The 22865-nt window shown below is 29.1% G+C and overlaps 6 protein-coding genes and 1 long non-coding RNA gene across 11 annotated transcripts; 2 read left to right on the top strand and 5 right to left on the bottom strand.

Moving 5' to 3' along the window:
- The first annotated feature begins 1074 nt into the window (after positions 1–1074).
- RhoGAPp190 (Rho GTPase-activating protein 190) lies at positions 1075–10014 on the top strand. The gene is given in 14 exon segments (XM_047064748.2): positions 1075–1584; positions 1586–3109; positions 3199–4173; positions 4246–4698; positions 4701–4908; positions 5252–5604; positions 5607–6696; positions 6928–7178; positions 7260–7382; positions 7457–7541; positions 7632–8300; positions 8513–8917; positions 8998–9235; positions 9305–10014. Coding segments are annotated over 14 exon segments (6999 nt in total). The 5' UTR covers positions 1075–1200; the 3' UTR covers positions 9546–10014.
- LOC124500557 (uncharacterized) lies at positions 9965–11501 on the bottom strand. Its single transcript, XM_047064641.2, has 3 exons — positions 10991–11501; positions 10458–10923; positions 9965–10255 (listed from the first exon to the last, which is right to left on the bottom strand). The coding sequence occupies exons 1-3, from the start codon at positions 11115–11117 to the stop codon at positions 10135–10137; spliced, it is 714 nt and encodes a 237-aa protein (XP_046920597.2). The 5' UTR covers positions 11118–11501; the 3' UTR covers positions 9965–10134.
- Positions 11502–11855: 354 nt separating this feature from the next.
- Positions 11856–12975, bottom strand: LOC124489774 (uncharacterized). The gene is made up of 2 exons (XM_047052163.2): positions 12918–12975; positions 11856–12826 (listed from the first exon to the last, which is right to left on the bottom strand). Exons 1-2 carry the CDS (start codon positions 12972–12974, stop codon positions 11915–11917), a joined length of 969 nt encoding a protein of 322 aa, XP_046908119.2. The 5' UTR covers position 12975; the 3' UTR covers positions 11856–11914.
- Positions 12976–12986: 11 nt separating this feature from the next.
- On the bottom strand, positions 12987–15448 carry LOC124500374 (uncharacterized). Its single transcript, XM_047064440.2, has 4 exons — positions 15089–15448; positions 14790–14987; positions 14145–14704; positions 12987–14074 (listed from the first exon to the last, which is right to left on the bottom strand). Exons 1-4 carry the CDS (start codon positions 15274–15276, stop codon positions 13236–13238), a joined length of 1785 nt encoding a protein of 594 aa, XP_046920396.2. The 5' UTR covers positions 15277–15448; the 3' UTR covers positions 12987–13235.
- A 782-nt stretch (positions 15449–16230) lies between these two features.
- LOC142597851 (uncharacterized) lies at positions 16231–18713 on the top strand. Its single transcript, XR_012832456.1, has 2 exons — positions 16231–18231; positions 18414–18713. It is a non-coding gene; the product is annotated as an uncharacterized LOC142597851 (long non-coding RNA).
- Positions 16627–18226, bottom strand: LOC124500281 (aldo-keto reductase family 1 member B1). Its single transcript, XM_047064337.2, has 2 exons — positions 17393–18226; positions 16627–17320 (listed from the first exon to the last, which is right to left on the bottom strand). The coding sequence occupies exons 1-2, from the start codon at positions 18101–18103 to the stop codon at positions 16949–16951; spliced, it is 1083 nt and encodes a 360-aa protein (XP_046920293.2). The 5' UTR covers positions 18104–18226; the 3' UTR covers positions 16627–16948.
- A 338-nt stretch (positions 18714–19051) lies between the features above and the next one.
- On the bottom strand, positions 19052–22842 carry LOC124500282 (fatty acid hydroxylase domain-containing protein 2). 5 transcript variants are annotated; one of them, XM_075734615.1, is made up of 5 exons: positions 21926–22842; positions 20679–20757; positions 19979–20359; positions 19419–19897; positions 19052–19311 (listed from the first exon to the last, which is right to left on the bottom strand). In XM_075734615.1, the coding sequence occupies exons 3-5, from the start codon at positions 20264–20266 to the stop codon at positions 19167–19169; spliced, it is 912 nt and encodes a 303-aa protein (XP_075590730.1). In that variant the 5' UTR covers positions 20267–20359; positions 20679–20757; positions 21926–22842; the 3' UTR covers positions 19052–19166. The 5 variants fall into 5 exon arrangements, with proteins under 5 accessions (XP_075590730.1, XP_075590731.1, XP_075590732.1 ...); XM_075734616.1 differs by lacking the exon at positions 21926–22842 and adding an exon at positions 21431–21795; XM_075734617.1 differs by lacking the exon at positions 20679–20757.
- Between the last annotated feature and the right edge of the window lie 23 nt (positions 22843–22865).

Below are 22865 nucleotides of genomic sequence, written 5' to 3'. Positions count from 1 at the left end.
GTGTATGTATATAATACACTCCGGTATATCAAAATCGATGAGCCAAAAATTGCTTTGAATGTTAAAAATTCTTTGATGATGATTCTTACATGAACAACAGCAGAAGCAGCATAAAATATTTCTATGTTCCAAAAATAGATGGATCGTTATTTTTTTTTTTTGGACCATCACACACACACACACACACACACATATTCCATCATTATGAATTTTTATATTTGTGTGTTTATTACATAATTGAGAGTTGAATTTGACTCAATGATTATTGTGTGTGTGTGATCCATTTTTTTTTCTGGTTCAAAATAATCACCATCATCAACAAAAATATATTTCTTATGTGTGAAAAAAAAAATTTGAAAACCCTTTTGTGTGTGTGTTTGTGTCTGTTGTTTTATGTTCGGAATCATTTTCGATCGAAATTATATTATCTAAATGTGAAGAAAATTTTTTTTTTCGTGTTTGACTGCGCTTGACAAATAAAAAAAAACAAAGAATCTTTATTTGAGAATTTTTTTGCAATTCAACACATCCATAAAAAATATTAAGGCCACTACAACACAACGAATGATAGTCGATCTATTTGATTCAATTCTTGTTTTTTTTTCGTTTTTTTTTGTTTTATCCATCTTTTTCTGCACACAGACAGATCACATTCTAGAAATAGAAATGATGATGATGATGATTGTTTCCAGTTCATCGTTTCTTCTACATCGATCCATATTTTTATTTCATCTGACAACATAGAGAGAATATAAAATTCTGTTGTTGTTGTTGTTTTTTTTTATCATTCACCAATTCCATATACTGCTCATCATCAACATATATAATCCATATATATAATATAAAACTTGTTTATAATTTCATTTGACATTTATTCTTTTATTCTTGGTTTTTATTTTTGATTCTTGATGATAAACTTTTTTTTTATATATGTCTCGTATGTGGCTTTTATTCTTATGATTTATTCAAGAAGCTGAGTGGGAAACAAAAATCCCAAAATATATGATAATGTGATGATTCGAAAGTTGAAAAAAAAATTCATAAACCGCATCTCTCTCAACCATAATGTTTTATTTTTTTTTTTTTTCGTCGATCAATAATAACATCATCACAATTTACATAGTGGAATAAATTTTCAAAAACAAAACATCATCTATTTCAACAAAAAATAATAAAAGTTTTTGTTGTTGAAATATTGAAATGTCACGAAAAAATGATCATCATCATCATCATGATCATCGACGACCATTCGATACGATCACTGGTGGACATTATGGTGGTGGTGGTGGTGGTGGACGTATGTTTTGTATATCGGTTGTTGGATTATCTGGTACTGAAAAAGAAAAAGGCTGTCTCGGTGTTGGTAAATCATGTCTTTGTAATCGATTTATACGGCCACAAGCTGATGAATATAATCGTGATCATATATCGATATTATCACAGCCAGATTTTAGTGGACCAATTGTCAACAATGAACATTGGTTATATTGGGGTGAAACAAGAAAATGCACCGATGAAGGTTTTGAATTAACATTCAGTATTGTAGAACAGACTGAATTTGTTGATGATGCTTGTTTTCAGCCATTTCCGTTCGGGCAAAACAATCGAATTATATCATAAACGTTGTGCAGCTACCAGATTGAATTCAGCGGAAAAATTAATGTACATCTGTAAGAATCAATTAGGTATTGAAAAAGAATATGAACAACATTATCTACCTGATGGTAAATTCAATGTTGATGGATTTATCTGTGTATTTGATGTCAGTCAAATTCAAGGCCGTACCATTGAAAGACAAATCGAATTGACGGCATTAATATTGAATTCATTACTGAAAACAAAAAAACCAGTTGTATTGGCAACAACAAAAAATGATGAATATTCTGAACGTTATGTACGTGAAGCAGAAAAACTAGTCAATCGACGTGAATTCAAAGGATTAATACCACTAGTCGAAACAAGTGCTCACGATAATGTTAATGTTGATATGGCATTCTGGGCCTGTGTACAACGTGATTGGACCAAAGGTAAAACAAAAATTCTTTCATATCATGAAGCATTCCAAAGACAACAGGATCGCCTAGAAATTGTCAATGATGCCTATTTAACATTAATCAAATCAAATATAACCGATTATCGTATCCATTGGAATAATACTTATTCAAATCTATCGCAAAGTCAAGATTTTATTACTTATTGTGATCTATTTGGACAGGAAAGTGCTCAACAAACATTTAAAAGACATGTTAAAAAATTAAAAGAAGAATATGTTTGCCGTAAAATTGACATGTATCTAAGACGTTTACCAAAATTATTTAGTGAAATGTTACCAGATCTAGAAAGTTTTGGTCATGATCGTAGCTGGTTAGCTGTACAACAAATTCTTCATCAACATCCATTGTTTGATAATAATTTTGTGCTCAATGAAAGTCTTTCATGGCAAGAAATGGATGATACAAATGAAACACGTATACCATTTGATTTATTACAAACACCTGAAGCAGAAAAATCATATCTAGATCATTTGGCAACATTATTGGCTGAAGACCATTTACGTAGTCTTCGTTATCAATTTAGTGAATTACTACGGGAAACATCAGTGGTGCCTGGACAACCGCTCAGAGAAATTCGTGATCAATTAAAAGGTCGTGAATGTGTTGAATCATTACCAGAATCAGAGTTGAAATTAATTTATGATGAATATCAAAAAATACTACAACAAGATGCTCGTGATCAATTGAATGAATTATTTCTGGAAAGAGTATCATTATTTTTACAATTCTCTACCGGTAAAACATTGACACAAGAAGATTTGGCCGCTATATCACATGAATTATCCAAAGATGACCGATGGCTAACATTAGATTTGATTCCACAGGATCGTCAACTAGCATTAATACGACATCTTGGCTTTCTACAATGGCCAATTAAAGAACATTGTTCAGCTGGACAAACTTGTGTGGATTTAAATATCGAAGCTTATCATGCTTCATTGGCCAAACGTAATCCTCGGAATTTATTTTGGAATCATGATTTAGAAAAAATTCAAATCAAATTCATTGTATTTGGTTCATCGACATATGCTGATAATTTAGCCACTGTGGTTAAAGTAAGTTATATTCCAATTATTATTATGAATGAAATGTTACCATTTTATTATCATCATTTTAATGAATTCACATTTATTTTTGAAAATAGGCAATGTGTCCTTCACTTGAACAAGAAAATCCTCGAGTCCATTATGAAATGGAAACAATGCCAAGTAATGAATCATCAAACATTATTACCATTCGTCCATTTGCCAATCCATTACAATCGGAAGCTTATCTTTGTGTATATTCTTCACGTGCATCATTAGATTTTTTATTTAAAACATTAGAACATTCATTATTAGCCGATTTACAATATGGTAATCTTCATCCAACTGGTCTTCCTTTAGTACTATTATTAGCTTGTACTCCTGATACATCGGCCAAAGAACGAAACTATCTACGTGAAGAAGGCGCTAATCGTTCACAATGTTTACAATGTGCATTTTTTGATGTCACCAGTAATGAACCACATGCAAGATTTAAATCAGATGAACTATTACGAGCATTAATTTTCTTAAGTGAATCATTAATACGGCGAGCTGAAATGAGCCATATTTATGGCGGCCCGAATAATTCATTACTATCAAATCATTCCATTCCAGAAGGTGCCTTGAATCCAGAGATTCGAATACTAATATCGTTAATGTGTGGTGATCCATTATCACCTGCTCGTTTTCTCGAATCATTAATTCTTATGGATGGTTTAGCAAATTTAAATTTCTATCCAGTATCCGATCATTCATTTGTTACTGACATTGGTTTTCTATTATCCATTGATGATGAAAATAATGATAATAATAATCTATCATTGAATCAACATGAAATACCAAGTTGTTATGTTGAATTTGTTGTCTCATCTTATCATAGTTCATATACGATCAAAGAAGAATTATTTTATGGAAATATTCTAGTCTATTGGTCAAAACGACAAGCTTCATTTGCAAATATGTCAGCATTGGCTTCGATCACAGCTTCATTGATGCCCATACATATTCTAGCATTAGTTGAAAATGAACTTAGACCTAGCAAACTTTCACATCAATTAGTGGCCAAAGGAAAAGAATTGGCCGATCAATTACAGGTAAAATTTATTTTTGAATTTATCATCGATAGATGATGATTAATCGATTCTCTGTTTTTTTTGTTGTTGCAGGCACATTTTCGAATCTCAACACTTGGTTCCGAAATGGCAAAATGTATCTCATCATTTCTTAATTATTGTCTACAAAATAAACATCTTATTGAAAAGAATCTTCAAATTGCAAACACCGCCACTACAAATGTTGTTGGAATTGAAAATCAATTTGATCCACAATCGTCGGCTGATGATTGTTTTATTGGCACGAATCCTGGTGATGCAAATTTTGAATCAATAATTCAACAACAGACACATTTGAATGATCATTGTGAATCACCATCGAAATTATTAGCTGATAGTATTTATGAAAAATTACCTGAAGATCAACAATTGTCTAAAATTCATCAGCCATCATCATCATCATCAACGAATAAACTACATTCTAATGAATATCCATCATCATTTCTAGTCAGACATCGTGGTACACAACACATACGAAACGATATTCACCCGATGATATTTTAGATTCATCATCATCATCAATAGTAGCAGTACAAGAACAAATGGAACATATACCACATTTTTTGAATCCTCTTTTTAATGCAAATGAAACAACAACAACAACAACAGCAATACCAACAACGACGACGACAACAACAACAACAACTGGTGAACATTTATTGAAACCATCTGAAATGATACGACAACGTAAACAACATATGAACAACAATCATAATTGTAAGTAATGGTTTTTTTTTTTTGGTGACAATTCTTTTTCTTGATTATCATTTTACATTCATTTATATATGTACTTAATGATGATTGTATTTTTTATATGTGTCATTATTATATTCTCTTTACTATTCTTGTCTATTCTTGTTTCTCTTTTCTATTTCTTTTCTTTTTCTATTTCCACCTTCAAACACTATAATTTTCATGATTTTTTTTTGTTGGCGTCAATCTTTTTTTTTATCTTTCCTTTTTTTTCCATCAATTTCATTACAATTGTGAATTGTATTGAATGATAATGTGTGTGTGTGTATGTGTGTGTGTTTTTTATTTGCTGCAAATCAAACAAAAGACTATAATTTACAATCATATCCAAGTGCTGATTCATTAGATCGAATCTATGCATTAGATTCACATTATCAACATTCACATTATTATTTTGGTGATGGTGATGGTAGTAATGTTCATCATCATCATCATCATCATGTTGATAATAATAATGATGACAATGACATAATAACAAATACAACGACACATTTGCCAGCTCATTATGTTTATCGTCCTTCAGTTCAACGTAGTCATATGATTGCTAGTGATGGTCATAGTAATTTTATTGATCGTACCATTGAATCATTACCACCGAGGCCAGCATCATCGGCACATGTTATGATACCAACAAATCGTAATCAATCATCATCATCATATATCCACCACCTTATTCACGAATTGCTATATCACCACCGCCTGCTTATAAAATACATGCCCAACATTATCAATTTGAAATGAATAATGATGATCTAGATTCGAATCAATTATATTCAAATTATTATCATCATCATCATCATAATGAACAAGAACCACCGTTAGAACCAAATACATTAGCATATTATCAAAGGAAATATTACCCACCACCATTACCATTACAACAGTCTCAAGTTCATCATGATCATCATGAATTATATTCAACATTCCGAATTCATCAACAATCATCATCATCATCATCATTTACTACAAATTTTAATGATAAACATCATCATTCTACAGCCAATCATCCAATTCTAATGCCTAATGATGTTCATACAAGAAATTCTCAATTAATTTATGCTACAACTGGCCGTCATTTTCATCCATCACAACAACAACAACAACAATTTTCTCGTTCACCTCATTTTCATTATCATCAACAACAAAATATTCTGAGAAATAAATCCGCATTTCAATCGACAACAACATCATCGGAATTGTCGCAATATTTGGACGATGAACGATTATCACTTCATTGTAAATTACAGAATAAAAAAAAGAAAAAGAAACATTCATTCAAAACACGATCATCATCTTTGTCACATAGAATGGCTACAGCCGATGAAGAAGATGAAGATGACGACGATGATGATAACCACGATGATGATGATGGACATCATCAATCATCCAAATTAATGTTTGATAATGGCAAAGATAAATCATCATCACGATCATTATTGAATAGAACAAGACATCGTAATCGTAAAACGGATGAACGATCATTGAATCGATCATCGAAATTATATCGAGATATTGATTCCAAATCAAATAAAGATGTTAATAAAACTAGAAGTAGTGGAAATCTAAATTCGTTAGATGATACAAAAACATTGACTGGCAATAATGATAATTATGAATCGGAAATGGCAATGGTTCAAACAAATAATGTCAATGATGATATAAATGATGATGATGAAGATAATGATAATGATGATGTTGTCATCGATGATGAAGATGGTCATGAATCATGTGTGTCATCCGATACTAGTAGTGGTATTATATGTTTATAATATTCGATTGCTTATTCCCTGATTCCAAAAGCTCCGAATATACCTAACATACATACACGCACATAAAAATCGTGATATGATTTTTAAAACCTTGAAACCTAAGTGCTTCCTATTTGCAATTCCTTGTAGTTTTTTTTCCTATGAATGATTTATTTTTGTTTTCGAAGGAAAAATTCTAATAATTCTCATAATTTTCTGTTGTCTCCTATTGTAGCTGATGAAAATTTAAATGCAACTGCAGATAAATTTGCCGTTATATCTGGATGGGCTTATCATCAGAATCAGAATCAGAATAATAATAACCGATCACCAACTAATATTGCTTCTATTCATAATCGATCAATGTTAGATCAATGGCCACCACCATCATCAACATCATCGTCGATTGTACAGCATGTTCCTACTACTACTATTACTAATAATAATAACAATGATGAAAATTCAACATCTAGTGAACGGTCAAAGGTATTATATATAGTATTTTAAATGGTCTGTGTCAAATATTCTCAAGAGATTTTTTTTTTTTTTTTTTTTTTTTTTGATCAGGCTCCTGGTAAAATTGATATAAAGAAATACAATAATCTTTCTGATGCAATTGGCCGATTAAATTTACATTCACCCTTGGGACCAACTACTAGATCAAGTCATTCAACATTTGATGACATATCGGTAAGATATAGTATATATAAGATGGATGGTTTTAAAAATCCATTTAATAAATGTTGTAAACATTACATTTATAGAAACCAATGGCTATATTTGATGATTCAAGAATTTTGCTTAATAAACGTGAACGAATTTCCATTAAACATTCATTGTCTACTAAAGGTAATTTATTTTTTTTTAAATTTTATTTTTACTGACTATTTATCATTCAATTATACGATTTTTTCGTAAAAAAATATACAAAACGATTAGATAACGATTCTGAAAGTGATGTTAGTGATTCAACAAATAATAATAACATAAATAATGAACAACAAACAACAGAAATGATCAATCTAAATGAACGACTTAAATTCAATAGCTTAAAACAGCCAAGTACAATTGGCCCATTAAGACAGAATAGTTCCAATAATAATAATAATAGTGGTAGTAGTAGTAATAAAAAGACACAGAATAAAAAATCTCGTCGAATTACACCGGTACCGGTTGCACCACCACGTCTACCATCAAGTGCAAATAGTTCAAATGCTGTAACGCCCACCAGTTCTGGTGTTGGTAAATCATTCACATCGTTTAGTTCGTATGATGATAATAATTCAATCATCAATGATAATAAATCACTTAATATAACAACAACAACAACAACAACAACAACAATGGTTAACAGCGGCAGCATTAATAATAATAATAATAATCAGGATAATACATTCATCGATACAACAAATGGTAATGATGGCAAAATCAGTATGGATTCTGGTGAATTACGGCGAACACGTTGGCATCAATTTTCCAAATTATTTTCATTACCCGCCGATAATGAATCCGGAATCAGTATCGATGATAATAGTATTGATGCTGGTTCAGAAGAAACCAGCATTAGTCATAGTATCAATCCTGCTGCTGCTGCTGCTGCAATCGCTGGTAAGAGGATTGAAATAATTTTTTGTTTTCTCTGGAATGTCCATTTTACATTTGGTTTGCATGGAAAATTACTGCTCATTTTTTTTTTTGATTGATTTATATTTATTTATTATCAAATATTTTGTTGTTTGAATGGTCCTTTTTTGTGATTGGATTCCAATTGATTTTAATTTTTTTTCTCTTTTTTTCTTACTTTTCCAATCTTGTTATAGCATCAAAAACCAGTGGCCAAAATAGTAGTAATAATAATAATAATAATAGCAATGGTGAAAAGGCAAAATTCCTTAAAAGTAAATCGATTGGAACATTTCCAGAACTTGATAAGAAATCCATAAGAAAAAAAGAAAAAATGGAAAGGAAAAAAATGAAAGAAGAGGAAAGAAAACAACGTAAAAGTATTAAAGAGAATAATAATAATTCAAGCCGTAATCGTAGCCGATCAAAAGGAACACATTCATCATTGGAAGATTTTGCTCAACAAAATGGCAATCCAGTGCCATTGTTCATTGAAAAATGTATACAGTTCATCGAACAAGAGGGTCTTGATATGGAAGGAATCTATCGTGTTCCAGGCAATCGTGCTCATGTTGATACACTTTTATTGAAATTCGATGAAAGTAAGTTTAGAGTTTTTTTTGGTATTCTTTTATGTCATCATGTTGAATATAATTTTTTTTTTTTTGTATCGTAATTCTAGATCCCGATATAAATATTGCTGATCTAGACATTCCAGTCAATGCCGTTGCAACAGCATTGAAAGATTTTTTTCTCAAACGTTTACCACCGATTTTTCCATCCGATTCTATGGCTAATATTGCCAATCTAGCTAAACAATATACTGATATTGGACAGCTATCTGAAATGCGTACATTTCTACGTGAATTACCAAATTCAAATTTTGAAATTCTTAAACATATGATCTCACATTTTGTCAAGTAAGTTTTATTTAAGACGCCTTCATGTTAAAACCTATAATTTTTTTTTTTGCTTTTTCCACCATTCAGAATCACAGAAAAAAGTTCAGAAAACAGTATGGATAGTAAAAATTTAGCCATTTGTTGGTGGCCAACATTATTACAATTTGAATTTACCAACATGGATCTATTTGAACAAAAACGGCCACATTTAATGAATTTTGTTCAAATCATGATTGATTCATATACAGATCTATTTCCATTCAATGCCGATAGTGAAGATAATCTAGCCACATTATCCTGTTCAGCGGATGAATTATCTTCATTATGATTAAAAATTTGATTTATCCAATTATACCCTCGAAAAATATCGTGATTTCAACCACCACCCCCCCCAAAAAAAACGAAAATTTCATTTGCCATTTAATATACTCATCACTTAATCTTTCTAATTTTTTTCGACTGAAAACAACAACAACAACAAAAGCCATATTGTTATTTGTTCGAATGCCCATTCTTTCATCTGAACCCTTTTTTTTAGCATCATCATTCTCCCACAACGTCCCTTTACCTTGCAAAAAAAAAATTATTTATATTTTCATTTCTGTGATTTTTATTTATTTATTTAATTATTTTTCATTTTTTTTCTGTTTTGTTAATTTTCATTTTTTTTCCATTTCATTTCATTTCATCATTTTTTTGCCTATCTGCATAATAATAATAATAATAAAAACACATTTTGATAATTGAAAAAAAAATTAAAATGCAAAAAAATTTTATTAATCGTCAAAAAAAAAAAATCGATTATAAAAACATGTAAAAGGAACAAAAATTCACCGGTGTTGTTTTTTTTTTTGGTCGTTGGTTGCTTTTGTTTTGAACACACATCATCGTGTAAATGTTTTTTTTTCTGTTGTCCATTATTCATCGTCATTACTTTCAAAATCGTCATCTTTGGTATTTTTAAAATCTTGTTTGGTGGCCACCGCCACCACCATGTCGTATGATTCATGATTGGATTGATTTCTTTTGTTTTGCCGCCTAGGAGATATATGATTATATTGTTTGTTTGGAAGATGATATTTAAAAAAAAATGAGTTAGAAACAAAACAAAAATGATTAACCCTGGTTTTTTTTAAAAGCATTGTGCCATTGAAAAAAAAAACATTGAGACATTTTTTTTTGTTGATCTCAAAATTCTATGGCGTTTCTCTTGGCGATGAAAGCGTGTGTGTGTACTTACATCCGTCTTTTCAATACTTTGGCCACAATCAATGCACAAACAGTTATGAATAAGGTTATCACAATAAAACATATTAATGTATGTAAACTAAACATTGACGATGATGATGATGATTGTGGCCTACAAATGGCAGAATGTTCACGATATTCAGAACATTTGTCAAAAACATCGTCACGTATTTTTGGATCAGAAGGTAAACTTGCATAAAGTGCACTTATATTATGGCCACATTCATTCAATTTATTGGCAGCATCGATTGCACATTGTTTTGCTTCCCAAATACCACAGCAAGAGGTTTTTTTCACCGATTCTGTCTGAAAATTACTGCCAAACTCTAATGCAACATTGGTAATTTTTTCATGATAGATATCTTTACATTCTTGTAAGTATGGTGTGATTGCTTTGTCACATTTTGGATCATTTATTTCCACCGATCCGATATTGATTTCAGCACCGAAAATTGGTTCTATAGAAAATAAAAATAAAAATTTTTCTCAATAAAAAAAATTCCATTTACAAATAATCAAACATACCTGTAGGTTCTGGTTGGCGAATTATAGCGGATAGATCAAAAGCATTTATAAAATTGGCAACAAATAGCCATGATATGATGTATGTGATGAGAACACGAACTTTTGCCTGGTCTTTATACATCATCATTTTTTATCCTTGCTAAAAAAAACTATATCAATCACACAACACAGAATTAACAACACACATGTAACACAAAGTCGTATTAAATCTCAAATGGTATCGATTTTGATTATCATTGAATTTTAACATTGATATGTGTGTGTGTGTGTGTGTGATTAATAATCACCCAATGCGAAAATGAATGATATCGCCAAATAAGAAAGTAAAAAAAAATGGTATTTAACCAGTGATAACAGAGACAGAGACAGAAAAAATCATTGATAACAAAAAAAAAATTGTCAATGATATCAATATACAATTGTTGTGTTGGACAAAATTTAATCATCAAGACGATTTCAGAGAAAAAAAAACCATAAGTACACATTATCAATGTTTTACTTATGTTATTGTGTGTTTTATTTTTGTGTTGGTTTTTTTTTACTGTTATCTTTTCACTATTTTGATGATTATGTGTGTGTGTGTTGCGCTCATCACAAGGTACCCAGCATTCTGAATCTGGATTTTTTTTTTCCCCATTAACCACTATCATTCATTACTACCATATATATATAGACATGTGTTACGATTCTTATTGTGATGATTCATCCATTGGTGGTGATCCAGAATGGATCAGTTCCACTACCTCAACCAACTATATCATCACGCCTATATCATAAAGTCAAATTGTGTGACCAAAAAAAAAGACGAAACATGTGTGATGGTCGATATTTTCATTCAGAATTGAAGAATTGTAAAAAGAGAGAGTGAGAGGTTGTTGTTGTTTTTTTATTGTCATATATCTGTATGTACTGTACACACAGCTTTTAATCCAATTGTAATAGACTAAATGGACTGATTCGACGATATTCATAAATGGTGATTATAGTAAATAAATATAATGATAATGTAATAATCACAATAATAGGACATAGGATACGAATTCTATCATTAACACGTAATAATATTAATAAATTATCATTAGCCACTGGATTGATACCAATGCAACCTAAATAACCACGATCTTTAAAATTTACATTTGATATTTTCAATTCAATTACGGTTTGATTATTATTATTATTATTATCTGATGATTGTTGCTGTTTGGCCATCACCATATTATATAGTTGAATTTGGACACGATCATTGTTTCGATGTAACCATTGTTTTGTTTTATTTTTAATTTTTGTATAATTATCATATGAGAAAATATAACCACCACCAACATTACCATTATTATGATGATGATGATCATCATCTACTTCTTCTATACGAAAAATATCCAATGTAGAATTGATTTGATGATATTTCGAAACAAATGAACATTTCATTCGCCATTCTTCATTGGCCCATACTGTTTGTGAAATTACATTTTTACCAAATAATTCTGATCGAATTCTTGGTTTAGCTCTAACAGCAAAACGATGTATATGAAGAATTTTTGTAGAATTTAAATCCAATAACATTATTTGACGACATTCATAATCACCAACATCAATAGGTTTAGCTTTCAATAAAGTTAATATTATAATTGAATCATTTTGATTGATTAAATGAAATTTTGTTCGATTATAATTATTTGGCGACAATGATGAATCTATAATTAATTTTTGATCTTTATACCAATTAACAATGGTAATCGATGATGATGATGAATGATTGAAAATTTTACAAGATAAATTTAATGATTGATATTCAGTAAGCAATACATATTCACAATGAATCGATTTAATCATCATCTATAGAGTAATTTTGTTTAAAAAAAAAAATATCCAGTATAAATTAATCAATCAATCAATCAATCGATGAATAAATATGCACAACACATACCGAACGATCAAATAAATTCATTGTAATTATTAAAAATAACAAATAAATCAAAAACATGATGTCAGATGATTTTTTTTTTTGATAAAACATACATGGATGGAAAATTGGATGAAAAAAAAATGGTATTTAAATTCGGTTCAACAATGTGTTTGGATTGTTCTTTTTTGTTTGTTTGTTTGAAAATTTTGTTTTGTTCCGTACATATAGATCAAAATCTAATTATCTAATTATTATTGGTAATAAACAATCTCTCTGTGTGCGCATGTGTGTGTGTGTTTGACAAAAAAAAATTCATTGAAATGAATTTAAAAAAAAAATTCACATACAATTACAGGATGTAGAATGATGATTCTGTATATGACTTTTTGATCGTCTTAAACTTTTAATGAAACCTATTCTATTTGATTCTTTTTCATCCAATTTTTCATTCATTGATGATTGTTTCGTTGTTACATTATTCATTCTGAATGAATTTGAACGAATAATTTTTAATTTACTATTTTTACGTTGTAATGATTTCTCACGATTATTATTATTACTATTACTATTACTATAAGTAAAATTTCGGGATTTTTTCCTTTGAAATGTTTTACCTGTACAACGATAATATTTGGCTCTACTATCTTTATCAATGAAATCATTATCATCATGATCATTATCGCCAATAATCGGTATTTGACAATAATATAATCGTATTGCTTTGAATGTAAATGTATTTAATGAACCAAGACGATTACCATAAAAACAATCGGATGTTTTCTTTTCCAATACTTTTTCATCATCATCTTTACCATAAACATTGATAGTTTCTGCACCAAGTATACAAACATTTTGTTGTTGATTATTATCTTGATGATGAAGCCAATTATAAATTCTTTGCTGCATTGAATCCAATGGATGATCAAGTTTAGTTGCAACAAAAACTTTTGAACAAAGCTGTATAATATTATTATCTGATGATGATGATGATGATGATTGATTCGTTGTTTGCTGTTGTTGTTGTTGTTGTTGTTCATGTGTTGATTTTGGCCGTTTAATAATAGTCTCTGAATCATTATTGTTGATTCTAGGCAATAATTTGCAATAAACAATGCGTAAAAATTGTATATAATGACCATGTTCAATGTTGGTACAATTTCTTGTCTCCAATTTAGAAGCTATATATGAAGATAGAAACAAAAAAGTCAGTCTATCGCCGCTCATATATATATGATGGTGAAAACTTACGAGATTTAATTTTAATATCGATCGATTGTGCGTTTAAAAAATAATCCACATATTGACTATTCAACCATCGGCTAGCACGTTGTGTTAATGAACAGAATGGTTCAAATTCTGGCCGTTTAAAAAAACTGCCAGCCGAAAGAAGTTCTGGTTTAAAATCTTCGATTCCAATCACTGTATATGGGTAATCATCATTTTCTTCCAAAATTATTGCATTCATATCATCACCGGATTTATATTGTTCATAAAATAATCGTAAAATTGTTAAATGTCTAGAACTTTCATCGGCCAAACTGATTTCCGGATCAATGAACCATTCACTATTTGCTTCAATTTTCAATGATTCCAATGTGATTATATTCCAAAAAAGTGTATCTGGTTGTTTCAATCGACCATTAACTCGTTCCAATAATTGATCGATTGTTTCGAATGAATTTTCATTCAAACGTTTTGGTATAAAATCCAAATGTTTTAGCTTTCTGAATTTATCATTGAACATGATATCATCATTGTTATTATTATAATAATCACTATCAAATTTATCTTTTCGTCGTATCCATAATCTATAATCAATCAATCAATCAATCAATCAATCAATAGATCGATTTGAATAATAATATTGTTATGAAAAATTTTTTTTTCACTTACCGAAAAGCTTTCAATGAAGTTTCAAATTCACCACGTGATATTGGACTCCATAATGGTGTTACCGGATTGATTTGTTGTTCCCAACGGCTAACCATTGAAGTGACATTATGACGATAAGATAAACGTACCGTTTCACAATTGATTATATTCCAATGTGAATTTTTATCCAACCAATTATTGGCCGTATCAATCAGATGACTAATATCAATATAATGATGATGATATTATTAAACTAATCAATAATCAATTGTACAAAATACAAAAAAAAGAGAGAGAGAATGAAAATTACAATACAATACCTGAATCGATGATATTCAACTTGATGATGTGCACTAGATGAATATGTTAATACTGATGGAACAAAATCGATGAATGTAAATTCAGCATCATATGGTATTGATTTTTCCAATATTAATGGATCTTCTGGTTTTTCCGGTAGATTTTTTTCACGGTGAATTCGATTCAAATATACAGCACAATATGACATTTTATTTTCAAACAATCGATTGTTTAATGCAAAAAAAAAATAAAAAAAATTTTATCAATCAATCAACAACAACAACAAACAAATATATAATGATCATCACAATCGATAGTGATTTGTTTGTTTGTTTGTGTGTGTGTGGAAATAGCTGATGATTTTCGCCACAACAAACAAATAACGGATAGACGAACAATCGAACCCTGATCAAATTGTAAATTCATTTAACCAATTGATCTGGTCGACCGGACTAAGTATAAAAAAAAAAATTTTGCAATTCTTTTTCACTATGTGTGTGTGTGTGTACCGAGAGTACAATATTATATATATGATATCCTCCTACGATTCTTGTTCAATCATCTTGTTCGTTGCTGTTGTCATTTTCAATGAATAAAAAAAAAGAAGAAGAAGAAGAAAGAAGAAGACTATCATCAGATAATAGAGTTTTGTTTTGTGGCAAACAAACCAACCAACAATAACAACAACAACAGCAAAAAAAGTTTGCATTATAATTAATGTGTAGATAGATAGAAAGATATAAACGCAACACACACACACACACACACACACCTTTTCCATATACAACTACAAATGATGATGATGATCGGACAGTATTTTTTTTGGATCAAACGATAATTTTTCCAATGATGATAATATACCTTGGTGAATAGTGAAATTTTTTTTTTTGTTTTTTGTTTTCATTATTCTTATTAGATTATCATGACTTTACACACACACACGCATACATTTTTTTATGGACAGAATAATTCTATATTTATATGAATATACATGGTTTTTTATATATATATATACAACAACTACTAATTCAATATGGATATCACGCAATGAATAAATGACAGAATATTATTATTATTATTAGAACAAAGGGAGATAGATAGATTCTGAAAATCCACATAATAAAATATATTAGAATCGAAGGCAAAAGTGGACCAACTAACTAACCAACCAACCAAATTTTTTTTTTTTTTTGCTGGTTCACAATTATTATTAGTTGGCTTTTATTTTTTTGACTGGTTGTTGTTGTTGTTGTTGTTGTTATGAACTAAATTTGACAAAATAAAAAAAAAGACAAAGACCAATGATGAGTGGTGAGTGATTGTGTCTGTCTATCTTTCTAATAGTAATAAATGAATAGATAGAATGAATGATGAAATTTGATTAAAATGAACATTGTGAAACAAAAAAAAAATTATTATTGCGTACAACCCAAAAAAAAAAAATTCTTTCTCTGCTGGTGATTGTTCATTTACTCATAACATTGACCATGGAGTCTTTATAATAACCTTTGAAACCCAAGACCAAAAAAACCAGAAAAAAAAATCTCAAGATACGTGATTATAATTGGCCAGAAATTTTTTATTATTATTATTATCATTAGTATTTAAATGACAAATGGACATTTATGGAATTATGTTTGGAAACAAAACAAAACAAAAAAAATGATGGTCATTGTGTTGGTGTGCGTGGTTACCAGAATAAAAATTACAAAAAAACTGACCAAATCGAATAAAATAAGTTAAGGTCAATTTGATTCAATGATTTTTGCTGTTGCTGCTGTTTTTTTTAAAGCAAATATTTGTCCAATATAATTGAAAAATTATGTATACAAGACAAACATTTATTCTTGTGGATTTTTTTTTTCAATTTTCATTTCATTTTATTCTTCATTGAATGGATAATCTGGATGATTAGTTAGTCCATTTATATCATATATACGTTGTTTTTCATCAATCATATCAATTTGTTTCATTTCATCATTGGTTAATTGAAAATCAAATAATTGTATATTGGATTTTATTCGTTTTGGATTTGAACTTTTCACAACAATCGGTACTGAACGTTGTAATTGCCAACGTAATGCAATATGTGCACTAGTTTTATTATGATTTTCACCAATTGCGATCAATCGTGGATCATTTAATAATTCTTTATCTGCACGTCTTATTGGTGCATATGCTTGCATTATAATCTGATTTTCAAGCAAATATTTTAATAATAATTTTTGTTTCAAATTTGGATGACTTTCAACCTGTAATAAAAAAAAAAATTTGAATGAAATTCATTTTTTTTATATATTTGCATATTGATTAGATTATATTACCTGATTAATAACCGGTTTTATTGTTGCTTTTGAAAGTAATGTTTTTATTTGTCTACGATTAAAATTTGATACACCAATTGAATGTGTATAATTATTACGTATGGCTTGTTCCATTGATTCCCATGTTTCTAAATATGAATCTTTTTTCCATGTTCGTGGTATAATGGAACCATTTTTAAATTTTGGATATTTATCTTGATCATCATTTTCTTTGAAACCAGTTGGATAATGTAACAACACTAGATCTATATAGGAAACTTTTAATTTTTGCATCGATTGTTGTATACTTTTGATGACACTTGATTTGGAAAAATGATTACACCAAACTTTTGTTGTTATGAATAAATCATCACGATTTATGATTCCTTCTTTGAATAATTCTTGTAGAATATCACCAATCATTTGTTCATTACCATAAATATCTGCTGTATCAATCAATCTATAACCATTGGTTATAGCCGATTTTATGGCTCGTTTCACAACACTATTATTGCCCAATTGCCATGTACCAAATGCAACCAATGGTAAACAATGGCCATTATTCATGACAATTTGTTTGGACTTTGATCCATCACGATGTGGATGATCAACAATACGGCCAAAATCTGATGAATTCAATTGATGAACATCTACTATTACAATGAAAATTGTTGACCATAAACACATGATGAATAATAAACCAATTATTATTGAACAGTTGATTGATTTCATGATGAATCGAATTTGATCAATTTTTTGAATGTAAAAACTAAAAAAAAAATGAAATGAATGGATGGCTCTGGCTTTTTATTCAGAAAAAAATAGACGAGGTTTTTTCTTTTTCTTTTACATTTTGATAAGTAGCAGCAGCAGCATACACACACACACACACAAACACTACCATCATCATGGTTTATCGATAATGAAAAAAAACCTCTCTCTGTGTGTGTGTGTGCATTGTGTTGTTTTTACCACCATCTCATCTTCAAATTCTAATTAAACTTTTTCTTTCTTTCTTTATTTTTTTTTCTCATTATTCAAGGATCAAAAAAAAAAAAAACAAATTCAATTTGAATTAATAATGAGAAACATAGATGCCAGTGTCCCTGAATCATCGTCGTCATCATCATCATTGTGTGTTATTTGTTTAATCGAAACGGTATTGTTGACTTTTGTATTCAAGAAAATTAACATTCATATGTGCTGTACCGTATTAATCTCTTACTAACCATCCTGTAGTTTATCAGTCTTATCTTCTCAATATATATACGTTATTAATTGTTGATTTCGTTGATTTTCCTTGAATTTAAAATAAAAAAGAACATCATACAAAAAAAAGAAAGATTGTTGTTTTTTTTTTTGCCATTTTTGATCATCATCATCATCATGATGATTGATTTTCACGTCATCATTGATTTCAATAGATAGGTATTTTGTTATTCACACATGAGCCCCTGGCAACAACAACAACAAGTGGTTTTTTTTTTCAATGAATAAGTTTTTTTTTCTTTATTCTGAAAAAAAATAGCCATAGCAAAATATTCATGAATGAAAAATACTTTGTTGATCGTTTATAATAATATAACAAATATTAAAATCTTTGGAAGAATAATGTTGTGTGTCTGTGTCTGTTTATGTGTGTATGTATGTTTACACATCAATAAAGTGAAACATTTCACGTTTTGTTGGATTAGATTATTTTTTAAATGAAACACAATTGACAATTTGATAGATGTAATATATATTATAAATAAAACAATAATAATATTATAAAATCTTGATTGATTTTGTTAGATTAATCATTATCTGGTATCAATATTTTCATTGGTGTCAAACTAAGTAGTACTTGATGTCGTTTTGAATATTTTGATTTAAAATAACGTTCACTTGTACCATGAAAATAATCTAAAAATCCCATACGACCAAAATTTTGATTGAACCTGTTCAATTTGTTTGGATGTAAGTATGAAAATGATAAAAGAAAAAAATATTTGTTCATTATTGATCAAGTGATTGATATATATTATAAAGGATATATTATACTAACATTAAATGGTGATAATCATGAAATTCTGGTGATGGCATCAATGGAAAATGATAACCAGAATGATCATTCAATGTAACAATATGAACAATCAATAGCCATATTGAAATCGTACTACGATGGCTAAGCATTAAAAATGGTCCAATTAGTACAGGCACAAGATTGGCTAAAAAATGTTCAAATGGATGACAATATAATGCTGATATAGCAATCGGTGCTTGCCATTTATGGTGAATTTTATGAATAAAACGATAAAAGAATTTATAATGAAGTAAACGATGTAAGTAGTAAAATGTGATCTCCTGTAGAAATACAAAAACAACTAAATGATAAATAATTGTCGATACTGGAGGCACACGATAATTTCTGTCGAATGGTAAATTATTCATTATCAAAGATCCCAATGCTGTTGTCAATAATTGTACGGTAATTTGATTATAGAATGCTACTTTTGCCGTTTCAATAATATCATCCAATGTGATCTATAAGAAAATGAGAAAAAAGATTTCATAAGAAATTCATAAGAATAAAACACAGACAAACAGACACACAGACATACATACTTGTTTATCATCTTGTATTTTATAACGATATAGAAATTTTGGCCATTGAAAATAATCCAATAATGTATAGAATGAGCCAATTAGCCAGAAACAGCCCATTGTCAATATCATTAGTGATAATATTTCCGAACAAATAGCTGATGTTCGATCAAAATTTGATTCATATTTATCGAATAAAAATTGTATCCAATCACGTGCCGGTTCAGATATTCGATCGGTTAATGTCAATACATGGCTTAGATAATTTGATTCAGTACAATTTTCTTGTGTTGTTTTTGTTGACATCATTTTTTAATGTTGTCGTGCCCGTGGCGTGTGTGTGTGTGTGTGTATGTATGTATGTATGCTATTCGATCAATACAAAATTGTCAATTTGAATACCTAAAAGTTGGAGAAAGAGAAAAAAAAACAAATCAATTTATTGTTGAAAGAAAAACGAAAATCATGAAACAAAAAAATGATCGATTGAAGAATCCAGTTCAATCAAACAAATTGAAATGATAAAAAAAACACAACAAAAAACTTTATGTCACATCATCTCATTGATTGTGTCTTAGTTATTGCAAACCAAAAATTTTTTCAAGTGAAATGTGTATGTCTGTGATTTCATTTTTTCGATTGACAAATTGATTTGTTGCTTTTACAATTGTTAAGTGTAAACATGACAATAATACACCTAATATAACACACATTTACACACCTTAAGAATGATAATGACGATGATGATGATGATTACTTGATTTGAATGAAAAAAACCCCACCCGATTATTGAATTGAATCTAAATAAAAAATTTTATCAATTTGGATGATTTTTTTTGGTTGTTGTACTAATAATAAAATCTAAATGAGGCTTTTGTGTGTGTGTATGATTCATACGAAATGATGATAATTTTTTTTTGATCAAATAATGCACAAAACACAATTACATGTTGAGAAAACAAAAAAAGAGGAAGAAAACATTTGGTTGTTGTTGTTGTTGTTGTTCTGTGTTTATCGATCATAAATGATTGTCGTCAATTATAATATGATATATATTTTAAGGGGGTAGGAAATAAGCCAAATTAAATGTTACACATACACATTTCATTATGATGATGATAATGATAATTGAAACAATGAAACCATATATATATTGTGTGTTTGAGGTTATCAACACACACACAAACAAACAAACAAAAATGTTGATCTTATTAATCTGACAAGGTTATCATTATTATTATTATTTATGGATCATTTTCATATTTATTGTTGTTGTTGTGGTTACGAATTGATAATAATTAACCACTATGTTAAACAATTATATGATGATGATGATGATGATGGATAATCAAATTAGATCACATTGTTTTGTTGCTTATTGATTGATTGATTGATTGATTGATTGTCAACAACAATTGATTTGTAATCACCAAATGTAATGTGGATTATTTTTATTTCCTATGTTTTGCTTACCATTATTATATTGATGAAAATGGATTGATTGATGGATGGAATACAGCCATAGAAATATGATGATTATGATTAACATATTTCTGATGACTGTTGATATAATGTATATGATTAACATTGTTTCATTTTCATATATATTCATATTTTATTGTTGTTGTTGTTGTCGTTTTTTTTTTTTTGATTATTGTCAACACATAAACATACAACCAATCATCATCACACAATGATCATCGTCATCAATATTACGATGACAAAGCAAGGACGGCAATGGAAATTGTGTGTATATAGAAATTTAATTCACATTCGAAAAAAAAACAAATCAAATAACGGTTTGAATGACCAAAAAAAAAAAAAAAAAAAAAACATTGATTTGATTTGATTTGATATGATGGCGATGGTAAATGAGGAAAAAATTTCATCATCATCATCATCATGCTCATTCATTCACTCACTTGAAGAGAAACATGAGTTTTTATTTTGTCAAATTTTAAAACTTACGTTTTGTCGCTTGATGGTGGTGGTGGTGGTGGTGTTACCTTTGGTTGTTGTGATTGAAATCAAATTCGTTCGTTTTTTTTGTTAGAAAATAGAATGCAAATGAAAATTATTAGGTGAACATACAAAAAAAAAGTGAAAAATCTTATATTTCGATAATAAAAAAAAATTCGAATTTCACTACACGGATAATAGTAGTAGTAGTAGTAGTAGTAGTAGTAGGTCACACACACACATACACACTGTAATAAATTTTGAAATAAAAAGTGATGATGAAATTGAGCCAATAAATTGAGGAAACAAATTCATAAATAACGTGTGTGTGTGTGTGTGTGTTCGTAAAATTCGAATATTTTTTTGTTGTTGCTGTTGGTTTTTATACGGATTTTCATTTTACTTGGAAAAAATGGATTGGATGATTGCATCCATATACAACACACACACACACACACACACAATTACGCGTGAGTAGATGAATTCTTTTTGATTATAATAATAATAATATTAAAAAAAAAATCAATTAAAATCATCGATTAATACATGTTTTTTGTTGTTGTCATGCTAGAAGCCGTTTCGCTCTTATATGAACATGGCCCAATTTCTATTTTTTTTTTTTTTTTAATTTGTTTCATCATCATCATCATCGATTCTTTGAAAATGAAAAATTATTGAAGAATGGTGGTGACGAATTAAAAACATTCGACAAGATTAAAAAAAAAAAAAACTTTGATAAGCACGTACTTTCAATGATTTTTTTTTGTTTGTGTGTGTGTGTGCTACGTGCACGAACAATAAAAAAAATGTTGATAAAAAAACAACAACAACAACGATGGATGATGATGATGATGATGATATGTTACAAATGTTTGTTGTTGACAATTGTTGATATATGATTTGTCAGAATTTCTTTTTTTTTTTTTTTTTTTTTTTTTTGCTGAAAAAA

The sequence above is a fragment of the Dermatophagoides farinae genome, chromosome 10 (assembly GCF_024713945.1).
Source record: "Dermatophagoides farinae isolate YC_2012a chromosome 10, ASM2471394v1, whole genome shotgun sequence".
Lineage (NCBI taxonomy): Eukaryota > Metazoa > Arthropoda > Arachnida > Sarcoptiformes > Pyroglyphidae > Dermatophagoides > Dermatophagoides farinae.
The sequence above is the reverse complement of the archived record's forward strand: the minus strand, read 5'-3'. Positions and strand labels throughout refer to the sequence as shown.